Here is an 18,422-nt window from a genome sequence, read left to right on the forward strand (position 1 = left end):
AATGTCCTGGCAGTCAATAAGCGGCTTCCCAGCAATGAAACCACCTTTTGTGGTACTTAAGGGGGATTCACCCTTTTCTTTGCAGGTATTCCTGAAGAGCGACCGCGTTGCCAGGATGGTGCAGAGCGGAGGGTGCTCAGCAAACGACTCCCGGGAGGTCTTCAAGAAGCACATCGAGAAGAGAGTGCGCAGCCTGCCGGAAATCGATGGCCTCAGCAAGGAGACAGTCCTGAGCTCTTGGATGGCAAAGTTTGATGCTATTTACCGTGGGGAGGAGGATCCCCGGAAGCAACAGGCCAGGATGACAGCGAGTGCTGCCTCGGAGCTCATTCTCAGCAAGGAGCAGCTCTATGAGATGTTCCAGAACATTTTGGGGATCAAGAAATTTGAGCATCAGCTTCTGTACAATGCATGTCAGGTAAGTGTGAATGGAAGAGGGTTTTTTGGGGAAGGCTTGCCAATGGGAGATACTGCTATTATGAACTGGAAACTTTGTGTCTGACCAGATTCTTTTGGAGGGAACTTTTACCAAGAAAGTGGGGGTTGGTTTATGATGGGACTTCTGCACTGCTAGTGTTGTTCTGGCTATCCAAATGGGCCTCCTTCTCTTGCTCATTTTCTTGCTCAGTTCCATAGGATTGCTGAGATAGGAAAATTTTGTTCCTCAGCTGTGTATCTGGGTGAACAGGTCTCTGAGATGGTTAAGTGAGCTGTTTGCCTGTGGCTTGTTTGCCCTTCCTGTGTCACATCACCAGTCTAAATGACAGAGGTTCTTACAGCCTGATATCAGGAGCTGGATCCCAGGAGTCCCTGGGGTGGATGGCTTATGCAGACTTGCCCACTGAGGTTATACAGGTTCTCCCTAAGTAGAGGGACCTCTGTGATTCCTGCATGCCTGTGGAAGGAAAGAACATCCCCCGAAATCCCCATGACCTCAGGATATCTCTGCTTGCGCTTGAAAACCTTTCCCATTCATTTCTTTCTACCCCAGAAGGGCCAGTTCTCCAGAGCTGCACAGCCAGGACTCTGCAGTGCTGCTTGTGTTTCCAGCAGCTCTTGCTGAGGGCTGTCAGTGGCTATCCAGACTGCTGGTGACCCAGATTACAGTCCCCTGCTATTGGATATAAATATCACAGGCGGGATAAAGGATGCCAGAGTCACAGAGAGAGTAAGGTGTGGAAAGTTTTTGGAGGAGGAGCAGACCACAGTCTTCTCCCTGTAATACAAGGCTTCAGCTTCTTATTGAAATGAATACATTTGAGACCAATTCTGTCTGTCTTCTGTCTAGACACTTCCAATTCTTTTTAAGACACAGACAATTATGTTTGATCTGTTTTTACCCCTGTAAAGAGCCTTGGTATCTTGAATTTGTTCTTCTTCATCTCAAACCTTAATGACAGAGTGGGGAGAGGATAATAAATGTCCCTGAGTAATATGTCTTCATAGCAAAAACTGCAGTGGCCCTCATAAATTTTGTTTACATAGATTTTGTGCCTCCATCCTCTGTTGGAAGAATTCTTTAAAATCAAAACCATAATGTTTTCAGTGATGTGTCAAGAACTGAGTCAGTTCTGCTGTATTTTGGTTTATTTTTAAACTTAAACCAACTCCAGCCCTGTGTCTGTCTGACCTGTGCTTTGCTGAGGACTGGGGTGGCCTTGCGTGAGTGTGTGTGTGATCCTTCCCTCCTGGTTTGCGCTTCCCACTGAGGCAGAAAACAGTGTTTGATCACAGCTGCCCTGCTTTGTGATCTCTGCTTGTTAGAATCTTTCTGGCTGACACTATGAACCCAGAGGCTGCTCCCTGCAAATTGCCCCATTGCATCAAGCAGTCTTTTTCCTGCATGAGTCTGGGTTTTAATCCTGGAGGATTTGATTCTGGGCCTTTTCTAATACTTCGAGGCAGTAAACCTGTAATTTAAGCTTTTACAGGAAGACATAATTTCTGATGAAAGCTAGAATTAGCATGGAAGTTACTCTGGTTTTAATACCTGGATAGTGAAGATTAGCTATACAGAAGGGAAAAGCCCTTTGTGCAGTGCACGCCTCAGAAAGCTGCAAAGTCAGCAGTGATTGAGCAGCTGGGTGTTTTCCTGGGATGCAGGGGAGTGGTTAAAGTTCCGTGGTGCTGTGGGGTGGGACCCTGCCCCTTGGGGAATGGGTCACTGCTGCTCCTTCTCCCTTTGCAGAGCAGCCAGGGAAACTGCAGGCTTTGCTCTGGGAACCCTTTTTTTTTGATGCTATTTGTGGTCATGTCATCAAGGTTATACCAGTGGGGTCTTTGGAGCTCTCTGGCCAGCAGCAGATGCTTTGTACTTCTCTCTTGCCATGAAGGACAGAAGTTGCCGTTGACCATTACTCTTTCTGCAGGGACTCATCCACTGCTTGCAGCCAGTCTGTTGGGGGTAGTTATGAGCCTCTCAGTGGTAATTTGGTGTGTATAAGCTACACTTTTTTTGGCCTGTGCTTGTCTGCCATGCTTGGAAGGCATTTAGAAAAGCAACCTTTTCCCTGGCAGGCTGTCTGAATGCTGTCACTCTCTCCAGAGTGGCAGCACTGTGCTGTTCATGCAGTTTATCAGTCAGTCACCTGTGATTAGAAAAGCAAAGCCCACTGTCTTCTGTGGAGGGGCTGGCTGGTCTCTGCTCCCCCTTGCCTTGGTGTGCAGAGTGAAATTGCCCAGTGGCTGTGCAAGGATGCAAGGGGTGACAAAGGGTGGCTTTGCCTAGTTGTCCTTTGAAAGCCTGAGCAGGAATGGTGCTGAGAGCCCCAAACACTGCTGGTACTTCTGTGGTCTGAAAGTAGATGCTTTTCTCTATGCAGCCTCCTGTTACATCACACTAATTGCATAATGATTGCATCACTGAGACTGCATTTCCATTCACTTCTGAGATAATATTTTGTTTGTGCAGAAGGAGGATGATTTCTAAAGAGATTTTTTAATACAGTAGTCCCAGGGGGCATGAGATAAGTGTATTCTTAATGTGATAGCAGTGATTTAGCAGGATCTGAGACAGCAGTTATTGATAGCAAGGTATTAATGCAGTTGGAAAGGCTTTTAGGAAACAAAGATGGGAAGTGGTGGTGTAGCAGCATAGTTGTGAAGATTACAGTGTTGTTAAGCACAAACTCTGACTAGAACATTTTAAATAATACAGGAGTCTTGTGCTTTTTGCATAACATATGCCACGTGGCTTGGTGTTTCTGCTCCACTGGAGTCAGCATGGGAATTGAGCATCTCTGGCTCCAGCAGTGAGTTCCTCTGCTGTGTGAGAGGTGTGGTGGAGGGAGAAATGTGTTTCAGTCTGCTCTTTCTGGTCCAGAACCTGTTGGCAAGACTTAAATTTAGCTCTTCTGCTTTGTAACTAACCTGTGGCTGTGGAAGAGTACTAGAGGAACTGTTTTCTGTACGTATTGGGTAGTTCCAAACTTGGGTTCTTGCTGCAGTTGGCATTTCCTAGGGTACTCTATTTCATGCTGACCTTCATGATGGCTGAATTCAGAGCATCTCTCAAATCAGGCTGTGGTGTTCTCCCTGTCTTGTTCTTTCCCAGCCGTAGGGCAGTGATTTACTTTTCTGTCTCAAGCTGTGTTTGGAAGTAATTTTTAGCTCCAGTGAGAAGAACTGGAGCTGGTACAGTGCTGTTCAGTTAATCCTGCAGCAGGAGCAGATGTTCAGATTGTGTCTGTGATGAGCTATCCAAGTCCATCCTCCTGCTTCAGAGGAAGAGTGGGCTCTCACTGCAGAACTGTCTGAACTCTCAGGATTCACAGTCAGACTTTCTCTTCTTTCCCAGGCCTGGTGTCCCATATACTGTGGCTGAATAACCTGTCCTAAGCATAATTCCCTTAGATGTAAGGTCTGAAAGCAAATAACTATATATAGGCATGTCCAACCTTCTGAGTGATGCTAATACATGGTTGTGGTTTTTCAGCATCTATTTCTGTCCATCCATGTAGAAGGCAAAACATCAGAGAAGTGTACATGTGTGGGTGGGCTGCAACACACACCAGGTGTCATTGCTGTCTGGTGGCTATTTCATGTAAAGGCATAAAGACATCTCATCAGTGCAATTGGAATTGTTTCATAAGTTTTGGGGCCCTGTGATTTTAACTAGGAAACATTTCAACCCAAATTTTCTCAAATGGAGCTGGCTTAAAACTAGAATTCACTGTTTTGACATTTATTTTCGCAGCTGAATTAGGACACTATGTCCAAAGGCTGACATTTCTCACATAGCAGAAAGTTCCCCTGCCAAAATAAACTAACTCAAGTGTTTGATTTTAGCTCAAGTCAGTATTAGAAATGATTTGCTGAGGTGGTGTCTTGCCTTCTGCCCCTCTCTCATCTCTGCAGTTCGTGTGGTTCTACCCAACTCGGTTTCTTCACTTGCTCTGGTGTGTTGAGCCCCTCACGTGCCCGTCACATGCCCAACATGTGTCAATCATGTGCCTGGCACATGGTCACATGGCCATCGTGTACCCGTGTGTGCCAGACACGTGGCATGAGCTGACTTTGCTGACTTAGCTGAAAGTTGGAGACATCTCCTGAAAAATATTTCCTAAATCCATTCTGTTTGCAGAGAAGCTGTAGTGGTACTTGGAAACTGCAGCCCAAGTAGGGGAAGAAACTCATGTGAAGCACTATGACAGCTCAGACAGTGAGATGAAGGCTAAGGTCACCTCAGAATAAATGTTTGATTTGTGTGTATCCTCCCCAGACCAAATATTTCATTTAGTTTGTTGTGATGAGGAATTCCCAGCCATGCCTTGCAATGAGCAATAAGTCCAGGATTGTTGTGCAGAATGTGGAGTTACCTGTCTGTGCACAACTCTGTCCTTCAGTTCAGGACCTCAGGGGTTTAGGATCAGATCCCTCCCTTCTGTTCCCTGTTTAAAGAACACAAATAAATTCCTTTTTATTCTAACTTCATCTTGAAGCTGTGTCTGTGAAATATGTATCTGCAGTTCTGAGCACTTAAGCACTAACTCTGGCTGTAAGGACCCCTCTGAAAGGATGGGAGGTTTTCTTGGACCCCAGAGGTCCCTACAAACAGCCTGTCCTGGGGATGGTGGTGGTGAGCTGAGACTGCTCTGGGTCTGCAAGCAAGAACCAAAGAGTCTCCATGGGCTCCTCTCTCCAAGGCTGGGTGTATGTGCCATGAACAACCAGCAGCTTTGGCCAGCACTGCTCTCCCCATGTCATCAGCCATACCCTGTGGCTTTTCCCCCCCTCTTTCACTGTTTAAAACTCCTTTTGATTGCTCCACCTATTTTCACTCTGTAAGCCTCATCTCCACCCCGCCTTCTCCTCCCCACTAAAACAAAACCACGACTAATAAAAATGGGTTAAAGAGGTTTAGAGATGATAAAAAGCCTCAAACCCCATAAAGCATCATGGTCTGTTTTCAGTAATTCTGTATTTATTTCCATGGAAACAGAAATGGCAGCCTGGAGCCTTCTGCAGGGTTGTAATTACTCCTGCAGCAGCAGCAGCAGCTGCAGCTTCCTGTCAGGTCCCAGCACCTCCCAGAGCCTGCCGTGATTTAGTGCCCAGTGGGAAACTGAAAAAGGAAAAGCACTGGGAAGTCAATGAAATCTTCCCTGTCGTAACAACACAACGTAGACACACACGTGGGCCTTTGGGGAGGAGGGGCAACTGCCCTTCCCCATCAGCTCAGCGTGTAGTGTTTTGAAGAATGATTTTGGCACAGAGGCAGAGAAACTGAGAGGGACAGTGCCATGTCAGGGGTGAGGGGGTGCCTGGCTCTGCTGGACCCTCGGTTGCCAGGAACATCCTTTGGGAGGGGTTTGCTGATGGAGGTTACCCAGGAGCACCAGGTACCACGATTGTCCCTGTTGGTGCAGAAACAGGGACCCTATGTGTGATGCATCGTTTGGTATCTGTAATTTGGAGCAAGGGGGGTGGGTGAGATGGGACATCTGTTAGCCCCAGCATCCAGTGAGACCTCAGCCAGTTGGAAGGACATGACAGGGCAGTGAGCAGGGTGGCCCTGCCAGCCCAGCAGTGTGCCACAGTGCTGCTGCCTTTTGGGGAGGACAATGCAGAGATCACTGCCAGGGTGGGACCCCAGCTGTCATCATCCAGTGTCTCGTTTGCACAGACATGTGTGGACCTACGTGTGCACCCATTAGCTGTAGGATCACCTTATGTTATGTGCTGTTATGGACTTAGAGAGCAATCTTGGCCCCTGTAATTAAATTTAAAGCAAATTAGCTCTTCTATTAAACAAAATAAATCTGATGTAGCCTAATGCTGTATTCTCCAGCTATGGCTGATCAATCGCTTCTGCAAAGAGCAGGCAAATGCTGCTGAGCAGATGGTCTTGGCTGAGGCATGGTCAATTAAACTAATTAAAGATGCTTTCATTTAATCAGAGGGTGTTTTAACCCTGTTAGCTGCCAGTTGGGGATGCATTTTCGTGTACTAGGAACTTCCAGTTCTGGCCCTTCTATGGACTTCTGGTTTTCAGTCCCTTTACAGAAACCAGGCCAAAGTGTGCATCCAAAGAGCATATATCTAGCAGAGAAATTATAATGTCATGCAACAATAGTGAAGACTTGCAGAAAATTCAGTTGTTTCCTTCTAACACTAACCAGAGATGTTTATTAGCTTGAAGAGCTCTTCTGCGGTGAATCCTTCCCACCCTACCTCCTGCCTGCCTTCCCTGTGGGTTTAGGGGTGTGGCTGCCTCTCCACAGCCTGGACAAGTGTCACTTTTTCCACCAAAACAAGCAGTGGCTTGTCATGGTGTATTATTTAGGGGACAGAAAATGGTTTCAGCATCCAGGTTTCAGCATCAGACAGGTTCTGGGGGGGAGGAGCAGCCTCTTATTTCAGCTCTCTTCTACCATGCAAAACATCTACCATGCAAGGTGTTTTTGTGGTGCAGCATCAGCTGAACGCTCTTTGTTGTCTGTGTGGACTGATTAATTTTTTCAGTTTAAGGCTTAAATTACCATCAAAATATCTCTTGCATTTATTTTTGTTTCAATTGACCCATAAATATTTTTCATCATCTGCATTCATGCTGCAAAGGAATGCATAAAAAATAACCGTGGTTACCTTAAAAACATCGTATCGATGACTTGACTTTTCCAACCTACCTTAGCCCTTTATTTAAGGACTGCTGTTTCTCTTTTTTCATTGAAAATATAGTTCTTGCCATGACTTTTCTGCTGCTTAGCCAGATTTTGGGGGTTTTTTTCCCCACATCGGAGCATAATTTCAAATCAATATTTATGAATACAATTTTGTTTCCCTACAAAAGTTTCTTCTACCAAAGTGGACAAGAAGTTGCTGATTTAGAAAAAAACACTTTACACTGAAAAACCCAATGATCCCATGGAGTACATTGCCACTGTGCAGGGTATCCAGCCTCAGAGCACCTGGTGGGTCTGCCTGAGGAGAAGCCAAGCCAAATGGTGTCCATTACAGGGGAGAGGGAGTGATAGCTAAATGGGCTACATAAAAATTAAATCTTTATTGCTAATCTCTCCCCTAAAAACCAAAAAAAACAAACTAAGATAAAATGAACCTGATGGGCCAGAGTTCAGTTTCTGAGTTGGCTTCCATGAGGTTTGGTTCCAAGGTTTCCAGAGGTGGGACTTGGCTCTCAAAATGTCTTTATTTCGAGCAATCTTTCTTGCTTCCCTAACTTTGAATTCAGTGCAAGTCACTGTACATAAAAACCAGTTTCTCAACGTGGAGAAACATTGTGGACTGTGTCTTGTTAGGAAAGGAAAATGTCACTCCTCCTGTTTGTCTTTCCCTCAACCAGAGATGATGAGCAGAAGACATGACAAAGAAATGCCCCCACTGGCCCCTTTTGGAGAATGTAATCTTCTTTTTCCTCTGAGCAGCATTTGTTCCCTGCAGTACGTGTTCCTGTCAATCAGCCCAGGAGGCCTTGGGAGACAGAAGGGGTGTTATCCAGACCTCTCTCTCTTTAAGCAAGGAACTGCTAGCTGCAAAAGAACCCATATGTGATGCTTATCTTAAGGAAGGCTGGAATACTTAATAAGACATAACTGGTGCATGACCCTGCACTATGTTAATGCCTCGCTTTCTCTTCCTCTTCCTTTTAACTGGAAATACAATGGAGCTGCTAGAATTTAATTTTACACGTAGGTCTTTAAATCTAATTTGAATTCCACATGAAAACCTCAATGCTTTGCAGCACTTCAATCCTTGCTCATGTATTTTATCAGTGATTACCTTCCTGGGGAACTTTTAATGCCTATCTCAGGAGCAAAATGGAAAGATACAGTCATACTTGCAGTGGTGGGGGTTATATGTGGTCATGTTGGCTTGTGCCAGAGCTCCAGGGTCTTCATTTCAGCACGCAGTGTCTTGTCAGAGAGCCTGGACTGGTTCCCACTGAGCTGTGCTAGCCTAAGGTTACACACTATTCTTCTGGTTTTCTTTTTATCATGTTATATAGAGAGATCATTCTTCTGACATACATCATCCACTAAGGGAATATTTTGAAAGTTCTACATTAATATTTTACTAGGTTTTCTCTAATCTTATTTCTGTAAGATGTGGTTTCCTCAAGGCTGCTTCTTTGCAGTCCATATTGTGTTCAGATTTCCAGAAAAGGGAGTTATTTAAAAAAAATAAAATTATTCACCAGTCCTTTCCTTCACTCCTTACATTTCATTGTTCAGGCCACCAGTGTTCCATGAAACTTGAAAAATGCTTCTTGTCACAGCTTGGGATGTGATAGTGTAATTTTAATTCAGAAGAAACTTTGGGAGTCGAATGGATCAGGCCATAGAAAGTACTTCATGAATATAAAATACAGCTGGGTTAATCTTAGAGTTTTCATCTAAAAAGTACCAAATTAAAAAGAGAATAGGTATATTTCTTAGCAGAAATGAGATGCCAAGATTTTTCTTCAAAAGGATATCAAAGTAGGCACATATTTATTCCCACTGAACTGACTATAAATTGGGAAATTATCAACAAAGTAGATTTCATGCATTTCAAAGGCTCAGCCTCAATATCCCTAACTTACATAACCTGCTTCTTACCTCAATTTCAGTGCTGAGTTTTCATATTCAATACACTACATTTTTCTGGAACATCTGATTCTACTCATGTTTGTGAGAAATTAGTGTGCAAGTTCAATAGGGAATTAGATGCAACACAAATTCAAATACAATTTCTCATGTATTTAAAAGACCTATAGTAGCCTAAAATCATGTAAAAACTGTTGGCCTCCATAGCACAGATTTTGTTGTATAATGCAGGCAAGTAGTGATGTTTCCTAACAGCAGTGATGTGTGCATGTGTTTTTCAAGTGTTGTACCCAGCCTTTGATCCAGTTTTTTTTTGTCTCTGACAGAGAACAGTAAGAAGTTGGGGAGGTGATAGCACAATATTATTTGTCATGAAGTCTTTGTAGAAACACTGATAGCGTGACAGGGAAGTGAGTGGATTTCCAAGAGCTCTGTATGCCAGCCCTGAGTGCTGGTGGCCCAGGAGAGCATGGTGTGGGTGGAGGATGGAGTCTGAACCCTCTTGTGCCCCAACCACAGCCAGGTTCCAGCGCCCTGTGGGCTTTGGTGGAACCAGGCTTGCCTGCTTGTGTGTTCAGGCTTGAGCCTTAAGCATTCCTCAGATGTGCACAGGAGGAGACAGCTAAAATTACAGGCATTTCCCACAATAAATGAGAGCAAAGAACAAATGCATGATTTTGCTGTCCTCTTCTGAATGTGCTGCGTGGGGAATGATGTTTGCAGTTAAAAAGGTGCTGGGGAGGAAGCAGGCACAGTGACAGACAGTGGCCACAGGTCAGGCACCCTGACTTTGCCCAGCAGCCTGTTGAGTTTTGATTAAGTTCCTGCTCATTCTCATGGGTGCAGCTCATTTCTGCATCTTGCCTGACTGCTGCCTGTGTGTGCAGCTCTCCTGGCAGCAGCACCAAAACTGCACATCTCCAGCCTCATTAGTCCACAGGAAGGGAAACTGGGCAAGGTCTACATTGATGGTATTTTGCTCGAGGTGTCAACATTAAAATGTAAAGGTAGGGCCAGAAATCAAAATATTAAGTCACCATCAAAGGTGGGAGATCTTGGAAGATAGCACAAATTGTAGTGGGATGCTGGGGGGAGTGTAAGGCTTCACTCCTTAGCAGAAGGAGCATCAGTGCTGAGTTCTCTTTTTCCCAGGCTGAGGACCATGAGTTGTTGTCTTCTGTGGAGAGTCTTGCTAAATATAACTATCTTCTTTTGTGACCTAGTTAAGTCCAAATTTGACAGGAAGAAAGCCTTTTGGGTGTTTTAAATTATAAAATTCTAATAGCGGAGTAATTAAATGGTCTCATATTTCTTCTCAACACCGGTCATTTATCATGCTGATATTTCTGCCAGTTTGTTGGAGAGCTGATGTTGTGCAACATTGGTGGAATGAGCTGCAGGCTTGTGTTTGGCTGCCATTGCCAGGAGTCTCGTGCTCCGCGTGCGGAACTGAGACCAGGACTGACAAAATACCTGCAAAACAGAGATGTTGTCCATGGAGAGATTATTTACACAATAATTTTATTAAGTCCCATGATGCCTGTTAGGTCTGATGAGAATACCATTTGCCAAGTGTAGCATTTTATTCTGTATTTTAAAATCACATTAAAACCCAGTGCTCTTTAGTTCTGATGCAGGGTGTAATGTCATCAACAGTTCCTCATCATGGTACTCACCATCCCCTCATAGCTTGGAGTCTTATTCCCTTCCCATGCATATGCAAATTCTTACTGTCAACACAGGCAGATAGTGATAAGACAAGAGGGGGCAATTTTAAAGTAAAAGAGGAGAGCATTAGATTAGGTATTAGGAAGAAATTCTTCATTCTGTGGGTGGTGACACGCTGGCACAAGTTGCCCAGAGTTTTGCTCAGGGCAAAACTTCAGATTACTGAAGTTTCCAAGGCCAAGTTGAATGGGGCTTAGGGCAATCTGGTCTAGTGAAAGGTGTCCCTGCCCATGGCAGAAAGGGTTGGAAAAAGAAGGTCTATATGTTCCCTTTCAAGCCTAACCATTCTATTATTCTGTATTTCTATGAAAAATGTAAAATTTCAAGTAGTCATTTTCCAACTCTCTCTCCATTGACCTTTCTGCTTGTAGATTTTCTCTTTATTTGCCCTTTTTCTCCATAACAGTGGATTTTGGCTGAGAATAGTTGTGCTCAGATGGTTAGGTATCAGTTGAGTGTAAATTAGCTGAAGGAGCTGTGGCTGCCACTGTCAAAATGATTCCAAAATATCTTTGTGTGGGAGAGTGATGGTCAGGTCAGAAAAGAGAAGCGTTGTTTGGGTCTGCTTGGGGGGAATGGAATTAGAGGGGATAATGCCAGTTAGATTAAGAGAAGAGCACTGCACTCTTAAATACTGGCATATATCAGAGATACTTCATGTTACAGTGGCCCCTCAGGGGTGTGCAGCAGCAGCAGTATTTGGAAAAGGGTCTGTTCCCCATGAACATCTGCAGTATTTGAGATGAGGAGCACAGGTTTCTTGGAGGCTGGTACAACAGCTTTCCTCTGGGAAGTCCCTGCTGACAGAATGGTCCTTAGCAAAGCAGGAGGAGAAAACTGGACATGGGTTTTGCTGCTGGTTTGGCTCATTGGTGAGCTGCTGTTCTCCCCAGGGGTACCAGCTGCAGCCCTGCTGCTCCCCCAGCCCTGCCTGCTCAGTGCTGGGAGGTGACTCTGCTCCTTTCACGTGCAGCCCTTTGCCCAGCTGTGTAACTCCTGATCCCTTTATTAACAGTCAACATAGGCAATTATTCAGGGTCATTGATTGGCCATTTTTTCCTGGCTTTATGTATGGCAACTGCAAAACAGCTGAGGATGTCTGGCAGGCAGTAGAAGTTTTATTTCTGTCAATTAAAATAGCCAAATATATGTTCAATGAGATGATTTGGATCATTACACTTTCCTATCATGATGCCAGTTGCAGTTTCATCCATTGTATGGATAAAAGCAAAAGCAGCATCAATGAAAAAAAATTATCTATTTCTATCCTAAATATATGAGTAGAAACACTGGCATTGTAATATCAGAGTATGAGCCTGATCCGAGCTTTATCAGTAATGGTCTTGGGAAAACCTGATGTGTTTCAAAATAAGAGTGGTTTTCTGGATGATGACAATCAAAATACATTTTGTTTAACCAGATCTGTGGTTACCACCATCATGTGAAGCACCATGTGAACCACTGCAAGCCAGGAGCTCCCCCTGGTATCTCTATCTTATATTTTGTCTTGTCTGCAGTCGGAGTAGCAATAGCAGGGGATGGTGGAGGGAAGGGCAGTGCAGTGTGCAAGGGCAGGACAGGAGGCACATCTGAGGTCTCCCTAAGGCATCCTGCCATTCCAGCATGCCACAGCAGAAGAGAATCTCTCTCTCCATCGTTGCCTGAATTTACTCAATGCTATGTGTCAGCCAAAAGTAAATCTCTCCTGATCAAAGATGAAGAGTTCATAAGAATCTTTAATAACAAAACTCTCACTGTGCAGAGGCTGCTGGGAAGGGGTGTGCCAGGGTGCTGGGGAGCCAAGGAAAAGAAAAATGGGTCAGATAAAGACCCTTCTTTTCTGCTGAAAAGGAAGTAAATGTTCATTGATAGCATGAAATCAGATGTAACTAAACTCTGCTGGACATGAACTGGCTCATGCCAATGTGAGCCCTGGAGAAGGGAAGGGCAGATGACAGCAAATAACAGCAAAGCATGGTCTCAGAAGAATTCACCAAACAAACCAGAGTTCAGCCTGGAACAGGAGCATTTCCTTTTGAGAGTGTCATTTTTTGGCTGTCTGCTGCAGGCTGCAATGATTCCTGGTTTAAGATGAAGCAAAACTCATAGCTCTGGTCTGACGGCAGTGACCTGTGTGGAGAGCTTTTCCAGCTGCTCTGAGATCCTCTGGAAAACCCTGGGGAGGATGTGTGGACACAGCTGAACTGCATATGCGGGGGCAGTCCTACCTTGCTACAGCAGTTTGCCTGCCCTTTTCTCCAGCTGTGAAACCACTGTGATGCCCTTGGTTTTCTCAGGTTTCAAGCCTGTAACCTTCAAGAGAACCTCTACCAAAATTTAGAGAAAAATCAGCTCTTTTTTTTTTTTTTTTTTATATCCATACTCCCCCTATTTTCTTTCTTTATTTTTCCTGGGGTTTTTTTTTTTTTTTTTTTTTTTTCCTTCTGCTTCAAAAGAGGCCCTGGAGAGGACTTAAAGGTAAAACAAGCAATGAGGAAGTACAAGCTGTCATAAATAGTGTTAAAAGCAGAGTCAGACTTGCAGTAAGGTAACAAGGTACCTGAGAAAGTGGTGACAGAGTTGTGAAAGGTTTTCAAAATTTGTGTCTGATTGATGCCTTGTGGGCATCAGTTAAGGATTCTCAGGACACTGGTGGGCAAGGAGAACAGGATGCCGCCACAGCCTCAGTGGGTGTGCTGAGGTGTCCAGCCATGGTGCCAAGCCTTTGGCATGTGTGAAGGTACCCCAGGAAACATTGTGAGAAACTGTTGTCTTTCTCTAGGGCAGCAAAAAAAACCCTCTCCTATATCCCAGTCTGGAATCTGTGCTATAAAAATATGTTGGAAGGGTCTTGAGAGTTATGTGAAGGGATAAGGAAGAACTAAAAGTTGGATTCACCTGAGGAAATGGTCCAAGTAATTTGTTTGCAGATGTATTGGAGCAATGTTTAACTGTCCGTGTACAGGAGCAGTAAAACTGGGATCAAAGCAGTCACTCTTGGCTGCCACTGATAGTCAGGGTTGGGAGAGCTGGGCAAAGGTTGTGGCAGTTTTCTCTCACCTGAAGTATAAACTGGATCTTTTTCTATTAGATATGCTTATGTTCAAATGGAAGCTCAGCCCTTAACATAGCAATTGTATGCTGAATTTTTACTAGGGATATACAAGGATTGCACAGGAAGGTGCAAGAGGTTAATTTTAATCTGGGAATCCATCCCTTGACTGTGCAGGTTTTGGACACCATGAGTGCCATTGCTGAAAATAGAATCAGTTATTTAACTGAACTTTGTCTAGGCTGGTCTAAATTTCATTTTAGTCTGCAATGGAAGTTGTGGTGGGCTCTGAAAAAGAGTCTTGCAGCCAGGCAGATTGGAGCTGTTCCCTGGCCACCTGCAGCCAAAAGCCTTTGCTGTGGAGCTGCCTGTGTTAGGAAGCAGGGCTGGCATGCATGGAGCACTTGGTGCTGCATGGCAGTGAGGATGAGGTGATGGCAGATGAGGGGACACTGCTTTGCCAGATGAAGTTTGTTACAAATTCCCATCTGCTCAGAAGCAGAAGCTATAAGGTTTGTGCTTGTACAAGTAATTATTTGTTATACATTTTTAAACATGAAATCTAGTCCAAACGGCAAATATTTTTAGTGTGTGTCATTGTGCAGTTAAGAAGGCTGCCAGCAGCATAAACCAGAATAACTCTGCGTGGTGATGGGGCTGAGATGGGATTTTCTGCTTTGCCCATTTTCTCCTCCCCACTCTTGGGTACTCGTTCTCTCAGCTGGGCTCCTGCTCGCATGAGCCAGCATCTTGCAGAGGCAGCTGCTTTGTCACCCCCTCCATTCATTTTACCTGTGATGGAAAGCACATCTGGCACAGCTGGGTGGTGTTTGGCTTGGTGTGAAAATGCTCTGGAAGAAATGGGACAGGATTGCTGCTTTTTCTCCCAGTGGAATATGGAAGAGGCAGGCTTACATCTCTTAATTTCCAGCAAATGCACTCTGTGCAGTGAGCCAGCACATGGTTTATAATGTAGGCACATTTGGGCTGAATGAAGCACTTTTTTCAGGTTTTTAAGGAACTGCTTGAATTGTTTCAGCAATGTTTTACTCTGCACTCTGAAATTCCACTAAAAAAGAGTGGGACAATGGATTTATGATGGATCTGAGCATTTAAGAAACACGGAGAGCTTAGGTTTTTAAGGTTGCATAAAAATGTAGGAAGGAAAGCTGTGTGAAGATGAATGCTTTTTGACAGGGTAGAATCTGTTGTGGATTTTGCTCAGCCTGTGAGCCAAGTGATTTTGTTATTCCCTCAGCTCTCATGCAAGGTCACAGCATAAACCTCAGTTGATTCCTTTGCACCTGCACAGCAGCTTAGGCAGGTACCAGAGCATTTCCCAGCTTTGCTGGTTCCCAGCAAGAGCTTCCTTGTTTTCATCCACCTGTCTTAACAGTTTTCTCAGCATTTGGGCCATCAGTCCTGTCAGTGCCTGCTTTTCCCTGTTTTTTCCCTATAACTCATCTGGAAAAAGAGGGGGATGCAGAGGGTATGCAGCAGGGACAGCAGTCTGACCCCATGGGTTGCACACATGCTTAATTTTTCCTAGTGTCCTGAGCACTGCTCTCCTGACCTTGATTTCCATAGATCTTTGATTAATAATAAGAAAGAGAAGGGAAGGGTTTCAGCTGTAGGTTCCATATGTGTCTATTCTCATAGGTTTATTGCTGGTAACATCTGGTGGTGCCTTCATTTGAAGTAAGAGGGTGGTTCTAGCAGTGCAGTTTTGACCAGGTTACAGAGCAGAGTGCAAAGAAAAAAAAATTAAAAAAACTGAATTCCATGAGAATGCTTTAAGCATGGCTTTTCTCTTTAATCTCTTTATTGATTTTTTTCCCCTAATTTCTAAAAAGAGCTGCAGCAGCTGGCTGAGATGAGCAGGTACTGGTGCTGCAGACGTGCAGTCATGGTTGTGCTCTGTCTCACATCTGAATTCCAGCTGTATATTTTGCACTACTCTCTTACATGTCTTTTCTGCATATAAAGGGCATTGTCCTTGGAAAGCTTAAAGGGAAGATTGAGGGTAGACTCAAATGAAACAGGATCAGAGAGCAGGCTATCCCTAATTTTCTCGGAATGCTGCCACAAGAAAGCACTGAGAGACTTCAACAATAGCAGGGACTGAAATGCCATAGTCTGAGTGTCCAGTATATTTTCCCTAACTCTCTCAGCAAAAGCCTCATGCCCTGCTAGCAATTTCAAAGGAAAGAGGTCGTGCCTTGCTGAATGTAGTTTGAAATAAGCCACATTTCCTCAGAAAGCAGATGACAGCATTTCTGGAAGAGGAGCTGTCTGGAAGAGTCACTGTGCAGCTACACTGGGGCCTGACCCACCATCCAGCACGTGTCCATCCTTAAATCCAGAATCTTTTGTTCATAGAAGTCTGCTGCAGAGGACTGTGCCACCTTCACTGGCATCCATCCCAGCTCTCTTGTTCAGGCTGCCCACGGGGTTCAAGGGTGGTGGGTGCTGCTCCCTCTTCTCCAGCTGTGCTGTATCCTGGCATGTGCTAAGGGCTGAGGCAGCCCAGCCTGGGTTGGGATGGATGTGCTGGGCACTTAGTGTTTTACTTGGCTTTAAATACAAAGAATAATTAGTGAATCAGTGTGAAAAAGAGCTCTCCACCCATGGAAAAGCTCTGTCTGGAGGTTCTATCCCTGCTGACCTCTAGGGAAAGATAATTGAGAGGCCGTGGGTGAAGCCCAGAGTGGGACTGGGGAAGGCTGGTGTTGGTGCTGTCATGAGCACAGTGCACAACCATCAGGACAGTGCTGCTCCGTTTGCTGCCAGGTCCCCCCATCCCCAGGGTGTTGGGATCCTTGTCACACACAGCCCCTGTGAACCCCTGGGAGCACGGGGGTGCAGGCACTGCTCCAAAACACTCCCCAGCAGCCTGGCTGCTGTATTCTCATGGTGGCCAGGGCTCAGCTGTGGGAGGGGCAGGGACAGCCTTGGCTGGGGGACTAGGGTGGACAAACGGACACCTGGGGGTGGTGGACAGATGGACACCTCATCCCTCTGCTCCAGCTGGAGCAGGTTGTAGGCAAACAACTCTCCTGCATACACTGGGACAGCAGAGCAGCTTGAAAGCTTCAGATAATAATATTTCACATGGAGAAGGTTGTTAATGACAGGGGATGTGATTGACTGCCTTTTTCTGCTGCTGCTGTATTAGCTGTACTTAAATCAGCTTACATTAACTGCAGTTATATTTAATGTTCTCTGTCTACACAGCTGAATTTTTAGATTGTTAATTTTCAATTGCAAATTGTTTAATTATGTCTGAACTTTTCATAAATATTTTGAATGTGAGTTAATATTTTCTATTACATGTGATACATGGTCTGGAAAAAACTAATTGTTCTTCGTGCTGTGCACTGGTTCTGGCAGTGTCCTCAAAGCCTCAATGCTCTCTTATCTGCAGTTTCTTGCCTTCACAGCTGATGTGTCAGAAATTGAGGTCTGTAGCTGGTTCTGTGTGTGTGTTATGGTCAGGAAAGCCATTTAGGATTAATTTGGCTCCCTGACAAGAAGAAAAGGAAATGTTTGTTGTCTGCAGTGTGGTAACGTGGTGAAGACTGGAGGCTCATGACGCTACATGTGTACATTATTGCTGTGGTCTCAGAGCCTGCTCTGAACACACATGAGATCTGGAAGGCAATTGTTCTAAGACTAGGAGAAATTTTTAGTGTCTTCAAACCCCAGGGCCCCAAAAGCTGATCCCTGTTTGCCCATCCTGCTCTACCCAGGCAGGGCTGCAGGGCCATGGTTTGAGCTGGTGGGAGTGCAGCCAGTGCAGGCCTGGCCTGGGAGCAGCAGTGCCATGCTCTGTGCAGAGGGAGATGGGCTGTCCAGCCCAGCAGCAGCTGCTGCTGCCAGGCTGAAACGACTTATTTTGTAATTGTTATAGTGTCTGTACACAGAAATTATTTATCATGCATTTAATATGGACCAGTAACAGCACTTTCTCTATTGTGTGGATGGTTTTCTGAGCTGACTGTCCCCACCAGTAAGGGGGCAAGGATGGTGCACCCCATGGGAGGACTTGCCCCACCTGCTAAGCTCTCCCCACACATGGTACCTTGTGCTGCATTCCTCCTCCTCCTCTCAACTTACAGACTCACTGCTTTTAAAAGCATCTCATTTTTGCTCCGTGTTTGTTTCTTCATAGCTATGCCTCTTGCTGCTTTTCTTTGTCTCCTTCAATTCTTTTCACATCCTTGATCCTTAATGCAGGTGCCAGAGCATCTCGCAAGGGTATTATGTGAGGTTAGATCCCACATGACAGCTCTCAGCTCCACATGGCCCTTCTCAGAGATGCCAGACATCCATTTTGTGCCACTGGCTCTTCAGGGGCAGAATAGGTCCTCTTGGCAGTAAGAGAGGTGGTGGATGTTCCCAATTAGTGAAGCTAGGATTCCAATCCATATTTCTTTTTTCAGATCTTTTTTCATGTTGTTGAATGCTATTATTTAAAAAAGAGGTGGCTTTTCTGAAATGCAGTGATAGATTAGATTGGATTGATATGGCTAAGGATTGATACTGCTTCTGTTCAAAATCAGGAGATTCTCTCTGAAGTACACTTCTCTGAAACCTTT

The 18,422-nt window shown here is 44.9% G+C and overlaps 1 protein-coding gene across 6 annotated transcripts in view; it reads left to right on the forward strand.

The window, feature by feature from the left end:
- Positions 1 to 18,422, forward strand: part of CADPS (calcium dependent secretion activator) — a 204,619-nt gene that overhangs the window by 43,259 nt on the left and 142,938 nt on the right. For all 6 annotated transcript variants that reach the window (XM_041465232.1, XM_041465224.1, XM_041465241.1 and 3 more), the window contains exon 3: positions 86 to 418. In XM_041465232.1, coding sequence (XP_041321166.1) covers positions 86 to 418 — 333 coding nt within the window. The remainder of the gene's footprint in view (positions 1 to 85; positions 419 to 18,422) is intronic.

This window comes from Pyrgilauda ruficollis, unplaced genomic scaffold (genome assembly GCF_017590135.1).
Source record: "Pyrgilauda ruficollis isolate IOZ18807 unplaced genomic scaffold, ASM1759013v1 scaffold10, whole genome shotgun sequence".
Taxonomy (NCBI): Eukaryota; Metazoa; Chordata; class Aves; order Passeriformes; family Passeridae; genus Pyrgilauda; species Pyrgilauda ruficollis.